At 39.4% G+C, this 6,976-nt stretch overlaps 1 protein-coding gene across 2 annotated transcripts; it reads right to left on the bottom strand.

The window, feature by feature from the left end:
* LOC149014111 (prolyl oligopeptidase family protein) lies at nt 1-6,606 on the bottom strand. 2 transcript variants are annotated; one of them, XM_089159347.1, is made up of 6 exons: nt 6,245-6,606; nt 5,693-6,151; nt 3,411-3,605; nt 2,490-2,519; nt 1,271-2,377; nt 1-743 (listed from the first exon to the last, which is right to left on the bottom strand). In XM_089159347.1, exons 2-6 carry the CDS (start codon nt 6,134-6,136, stop codon nt 192-194), a joined length of 2,328 nt encoding a protein of 775 aa, XP_089015473.1. In that variant the 5' UTR covers nt 6,137-6,151; nt 6,245-6,606; the 3' UTR covers nt 1-191. The 2 variants fall into 2 exon arrangements, with proteins under 2 accessions (XP_089015473.1, XP_089015472.1); XM_089159346.1 differs by having other exon boundaries at nt 6,291-6,606.
* Nucleotides 6,607-6,976: the final 370 nt, after the last annotated feature.

Below are 6,976 nucleotides of genomic sequence, written 5' to 3'. Positions count from 1 at the left end.
AAGGAAAAAGGAAAAGGAAATTCTCTTTCTATTGACAAAATCCTCTTTTTTTCATACCCTCTCAGTCTCTCACCTGCCAGCCCTAAGAAGCAACTATGTAGTTCTCTGGACAGAATACATACAAGATCGGCATGGTAAATAAACTTTAAACTTTAAAAGAAGTAAAATACAGCGAAGGAGAAACCAAAGATTCACAGATTCTTCTCAATAAACTCCCAGATCCTCTCTTCCATGTAAATCCGGTCTCTCAGCCGGCGCGGCATGTGCCGTTCATCTGGAAAAATTAGAAGATCATAAGGCTTTCCAGCAGCCACAAATGCATTTATAAGCCTTGCCGTATGTCGGAAATGCACATTTTCGTCGATCATGCCATGAACAAGTAACAACCTCCCTTTCATCTTGTGAACATGGTGCATAACCGAGCTATACTCGTAACCTGCTGGGTTTTCGTTAGGCAATCCCATGTACTTCTCAGTATAAAAGGTATCATAACCATCCCAAGCTGTAACAGGAGCACCTGATACTGCACAACTGAAAGTGTCAGGAAACCTGGCCATGGCCATAGCTGATAGGTATCCTCCATAGCTCCACCCATACAGCCCAATCCGGCCCGCTTTCGCTAGCCCCTCTGTTATGAGCCATTCAGCCCCTGTGACCTGATCTTCGGCATCAATGCGCCCAATGTTATACTTGAAGGCACTCTCAAACTTCAATCCCCGTCTAGCTGTTCCTCTGTTATCTAACTGTAAAACCATAAGAAACCAGGATCAGAATTTAAGATATCCAACAGAATTTGAACCTCCTTTGAATCAATCATAAAACAACTTTCCTTTACCAAAAGATAGTTGCTTAAAGGGAAAACAAACTCTGTCCAGAAAAGCTGGCCTATGCCAGCAGCCCCTTGTGCACACCCTCTCCCTGTTTTTTGAAGGAGAGGGATAGGCAGAGGAAATGCTGACTTAGACAAATGCCCAGCCAAAAGGATACCATAGACACTGGATATTGGATGATACATCAATAGAAAACGAAAACATGTCAATTTCATAAGAGATTGAAGTTAACAGGCCATGAGATCTATAAACAACAAACACAAAATAATAGGCCCGATCATCCATCAATATGTGTATGGAGCAATAGCTAACCCCAACGTAAATCTTAGAGAAAAGTGTTACTGTACATAAGCTAATTGAGGATGCTTCACTAATTAAATAATAAAATATTTTCTGCTTTTGCAGCATCCTTTTTTTTTGTGGTGAGAGAGAACACTGACCTTACATACTAAGACACCCTTGCTACGCAAATACTGAGCTCTCATGTCGACTGTGTTCATCCATGAGTCACAAACAAGCTGAACAGTTGGCCCACCGTAGACACTGATCAATGTCTTGTATGGTGGAGGTCCAAATCTTTTTTCATCAGGCCTGTATAAAGCCCCATATAATACAGTCCCATCATTTGCCGGGATCTGGAATATCTCTGGTGGCTGAAGTTGAAGCCGTTTGGATCGAACAGTAGATGGCTCCTCGTATAGAGGCATTATTAAGCTTCCATCATGCAGTGAACAAAGCAATACCCTAGGTGGTGTGTTGAGAGAGTCATGAATGTCAACAAACCTCTGCATCTGATGATCAAGCACAACCACATGTCTACCCTTTCCAGAAGTCAACCTTCGTGGGGCCTGCAAGGGATGGCTCCAATTAGGAAACAGGCTTGTACAATATAGGTTAGATTCCAAAGGTCCGTCCACAGTTCCAGTGAAATATACAAGCCCTGCAGCCTCATTGACACCAGCAATTTGCTCAACCATCCAGTCACCTTCTGTGATAGGTCCCAAGCAAGCCCCATCAGTATCATGAAGATAAAGATGCCTGAAGCCTGTTTTATCACTAGCCCAAATAAATCCTCCAGATAATCTACCAACTTCCTTGTCCAGAGGAGTAAAGCAGTCATGTAGATTAACCCATGGGGCTTGTTCTTCCACCAATAAAACCTTTCTTTGGCCTGTCTTAATATCAAATTTAAGGATCTTTAATTTTGTGTGTGACCTATTCAAAACCTGAGCAGTGAGAATGTTTCCAGGCATCCAACTGACTCGGGCGAGATACTCTTCATCTATGTTTGCCTGATCCTCTCCTCCACACAGAAGGTCCATCCAAGTAACGGGACTCCCAGATGCAGCAACCACACCAAGCCGAACCCTGACATTTGCTGATCCTGCAAAGGGATAAGCGTGGTCTTCCTGCGCATCTGCACCAACAGAGTTTTTGCCTTGATGCATGATTCTAAAAAGAGGTATCACCGATGAATCAACCTCTGTAAATGCAATCAATTTGCTATCTGGTGACCACCAGAAGCCATTTTTCCTATCCATTTCTTCCTGCAGTCAGAAGACATGAACAGCTAAGAAGAGATTCATGCTGCAGTGCAGATATAGCTTGTAAAATAATAATTTACGAAAGAGAGGGGTTGAAGATGGCAAAGAATCATACCTGAGCTATATATTCAGCAAGCCCATGAGTCTGAAACAAAATGCAAATGACTGTAAGATTTCAAGAGAGAAGCCTAGGATATTTAATATAATCTGGCTCTCCATGTCCCCATATCCAACTCAGAGTGACCATCCTAACAGCCATGTAAACATATTATGCAGGTGCTAGTGAAAATCGAGGAATAATCTATTTTGAGCATGTGAAAGATCTATGTTCCTCAAAAGCATCCTATCATATGATGCAGACGATTATTTGATCTTATGATTTATTCCAACACTGAAACAAAGGTGACATATCATCCTTCATGCTAGAGGAATAAGTACACTACAATCTTCAAAGAATCAAATAAAATAATGAACCACAATATATATGCAGCAACAGCTCAAAGTCTCAAATGAGATATCATTCAACTGCTCAAAGTCTTGATGACAAGATATGCAGTAAGCTATTAAGGCTTGACATACAAAGGCTTTCCTCTCTCAGTGGAGACTGCAGAGCTCCCATATATATGGGAAGCATGACACAATCCAGTGATCATAATATGCCACCCAGTTAGTATCACAACTTTATACAGTTGTTCCTTTCAATGCATATCTAACTTCTTTTCAACAAGAAAAACTATGAAATGCGAAAAGGAAATGAAAATGACTGAGATTAAAAAAATAAAGGATTTAAATTTGCATGCTTTAGTCTTCATGTGGATGTAATTAGTTAAGCATAAAGAATTCCTAGGTGTTGACTAATCTTACATGTTCTACAATCCATATTAGTGAGAGGAAGAATATTCTTACCCGAACCCCCCCCCCAAAAAAAAAAGAAGAAAGAAGGAATAATATATGCATAGTAGTAGGTGTTTGGCAAGCTTTAGATGGTTTGCGGGTGAGTCACTGGGCATCCAGTGACACTGGAACACTAACTCACCAAGGAATTTCCCATGGCACCAAATGTTAATTGCTTTGGTTCTCCATACAGCAAATTCAAAACATGCACCTCTTCATCCCTCACAAATGCGAGCTTACTTCCATCTGGAGAAATATGTGGATCAATAATCGGAGAGCATGACTTGCTTGACAGCCTAAGCTCTGGTTTATGAAAAGATAGATCCTGAAAATAGATCTGTAGATATAAAGGGCAAAAACAAGAGAGAAAAGAAACTGACATTAGTTCTGAGGCATTTATAAGTTGTTGTCAACAGATGACATCTGTTGTATTTATATAACCTGTCATTAAATGTAGGAGAACATCAACAAATATTAGTTCTTAATAGCTTCAACATTTTTTTAAGTAGAGTTGTTTTCATATTAAAAAGGTAAAACATTTAAATGCCTAGAAGACAACCAAACACCACCAGAAAAAAAAAAAATATAGGCAAAAAGGAGAGAAGAGGAGTGATGACACAAATTTTATGTTGAAACCATAAGAAGTTTGAACTTTGAATGGAGTACTAAGGAAAAACAATACTCACATTCCACACTCATGGAAGTTGAACAAATTACCGATTGAACAGATCACCTTGCAGGACATAAAATTGGATAAAGAAAGAAAATACTTGCCCCATGCATTGAATCTGCACCTTGTGTTCCCTATCTATGATGTACCCACTACTAGAAAATGACATTGCACAACATGCTATGACATATATGAATAGTAAAGAACCTAAAGTAAATTACTGGACAAGAAGATATAACAGAAAGTTTTCAGGTTATATGAATAGATAAGACAGCAGAAAGACAATCACTTGTATATGGTAAGATATGGTAGTTCAAGGGATCTTGAGTTATTCTTTATAAACTGCTAAAAGAAACAAGGGTGTTAACTACACAACCATCCATTCCCCCACAAAGGAAAGGAACCAGCCTCTGCAATTTGAACAGGTAATATAGATAATAAAATTGGCCAGAACAAGCCAATGTATAGGAAGGAAAAGCCATTGAACATAATATAGCTAACTCTGCTGGAAAACCTCTTACGGACTTCAACAATTTCCAGACTTCACCAAGCATCTTTTCCCACCTGCTTGCTCGGTGCTCCCTTGCATATTTTCCACATGTTCTGTTCCAACTCATGGAAAGACAAACCACTTGTTTTTAAATGTGCTTCCTAATGAATGCAAGTTCCACCATAGATTGTCCCAATGCAATTTGAAAAAGTACTTTACAATCTGACATGCTTGCTTTCTGGCTTGTGATTTCTCCTCCAACCAACATTGCCAGGTTCTTCCATAAGGAGGGCCATTTTGGAAGTCACCCATGTCATTGAATCAAAACTAATCCAGTTGTCCAAACAAACCATGGTAAACCAAACATCTAGTGTTTGGTGGCTCCCTAAAGCAATTTGAAGATAATCTTTCACCAATTTTAGATTAGTGTTAAGAAAAACAAAGGTTGGAAGTCTTCCGTTTAACTGCTTAGGCCATGAACCAATAAATATTTATGAAAACCACTGTTAGATAAATCTCACTTCCAAGGTTAGAGACGTTTGTGGCAGATTAGGGGAAATAATTAGTGGCCCTACCCCACTGGACTGATAAGACCTAGATTTTAAATGCAGCCAGTTGGTAAGGACGGTCAACTACAGAAGAATCATGTTCTTCTCTATACAAGAAGGCACAACATGTTACTCCCAGCAATTTAGTGAATAAAAGATTCGAAGACATTCCATCAGATCAAATGACACAGTTTCTCAATCACCCTCGTTCTTGAGCTAGGTTAAAATGAAAATTAACATCTCGGGGGAAAATCTTTATGGGCTACTGAAGCCATGCATCTCAATATCGATCGAGACATACTGATTCAAAAGAAGAACCCAAATTCAGGAGTTTTATGAATGTCTGAAAATGAAACTGGATCTTTTTGCTAGACATGAGAAGGTGAATCAGAAGACGTACATCTGTTTCTACAGATATGAAGATAAACTTGTAATGACATGAAAAGCTTGCTGAATTGAAACAAAATGGATACTGCAATCTTGAGTCGGCCAAATCATCTCCCTACAAGTCTATACAATATGAACTCATATATAGCAGCCACTACAGCATATATGCCGAGCTACACATGGAAAGGTTTCAACCTTCTCATCCCTCCGACTCTAACTGTTCGATCGCAAAACTAAAAATCGAAATCCAGAAAGTCGCAGATTGATAATAAACTGCACAGTTAAAAACATTAAACATGATAGATAATATAAGAGATCAGAGAACAAACCCCAGCAGGCAAAGGCACCATAACTGTCTTCTTCTTGGAGATTGACTTCACCCATTCGTAACGCGTCACTCCCAACCCACGTTCTCTCAACCTCTCTCTCCTCAGCCTCTCTTCTGGGGATATGTTACTTTCATCAAGTCCTCCATCAGGAGGGCTAAAAACCAGTTCTTGCTTCCATGTTTCTAGATCGAAGGTGTAAAGCTTCCTATTCAAAGTATTGTCAGGGCTAAAAAGATAACCAATCAAGCTATCATCAGGACTGAAGGTGATAGAAGAAGGAGCTACATATCCAGGCAGAGGATACTGGACAATCTCTTCTACAGGGAAAACGAAGCAATCATCCGTGGCTTGTGTGAAGGCGCTGTCAGTTAGAGGCATATCGGCAGAGAACGATCGCTCACGTTTCAAATTCTTCTTCTTCTCAATCTTATCGTTAGATTGCATTACAGAGTCAGCGACCTGAAATGTCAAAAAAGTCATTACGAATCAAAGAAATAGCAGAAGCAGGAAGCAATTCCAAATTGAAAAAACAGACACAATTCCACAAGTTACCACTGCTAAGAAACCCCTAGACGAATAAGTTTTCGAATTAACCCACCGCCATCAGAAAACCCAATTACGGGAATCGTGATCGAAACGATAGAACAACTTATATCCATGTAGATTCACTTGTGGTAGTTCAGAGAATCAGTTAGATCCGAAAACTGAAAATTATCAGAATTTCTTCGAACTAAAGCAACCGAATAACTTGACTAGATCGAGCAATCATAGAGAAATTCAGTTCTATCATAGAAAGTCCAGAATCGAGCTGAAGAATATTTAACTTTCTGATTATTCGAACCTAGATTTTCCATTCCACAAATAAACTTATATAAAACTAATGGAGACATGGGCGACTCTGAATCTTCAGTGTTAGAGAGACAGACAGAGAATGGGACACCACGAATCCATTTTACATGCATGCATTTATGCGCTTGGATTGGAATCTTTCTGAAATGAGATTATATTAATTATTAGAAAAACCGAGGTTTCCATCTTCGGAACTAGATTCCAATCTAAGTATGGATGGAATCAGAGACTCTTTATAGGGAAAAAGCTTGGGTCATGCACATTACCGTCGAGCAGAGATTTCGGCCGTCGGATCCAAAATCTCGACAGTTGAATTTTGACGATTGAGTTCGAAAATTCAACCGAAATCTTGATCCGACCTTCCTTAATGCTCAGACCCAAACAAGAACCCTGCAGTCATTTTCGCTGTTTTTTTTCCCTTTTTCCTTAAAGTTA

Source organism: Hakea prostrata, chromosome 6 (genome assembly GCF_041222555.1).
Source record: "Hakea prostrata isolate BN-2017 chromosome 6, UWA_Hpros_2, whole genome shotgun sequence".
Taxonomy (NCBI): Eukaryota; Viridiplantae; Streptophyta; class Magnoliopsida; order Proteales; family Proteaceae; genus Hakea; species Hakea prostrata.
The sequence above is the reverse complement of the archived record's forward strand: the minus strand, read 5'-3'. Positions and strand labels throughout refer to the sequence as shown.

What these genes read in the sequence shown, in the direction of transcription:
- LOC149014111 (XM_089159346.1), bottom strand. An exon ending in TGGTGCCTTTGCCTGCTGGG is followed by an intron (nt 3,606 to 5,692) that starts GTTTGTTCTCTG and finishes TTATATCTACAG; the next exon opens with ATCTATTTTCAGGATCTATC. An exon ending in AGGGTGTCTTAGTATGTAAG is followed by an intron (nt 744 to 1,270) that starts GTCAGTGTTCTC and finishes ATGGTTTTACAG; the next exon opens with TTAGATAACAGAGGAACAGC.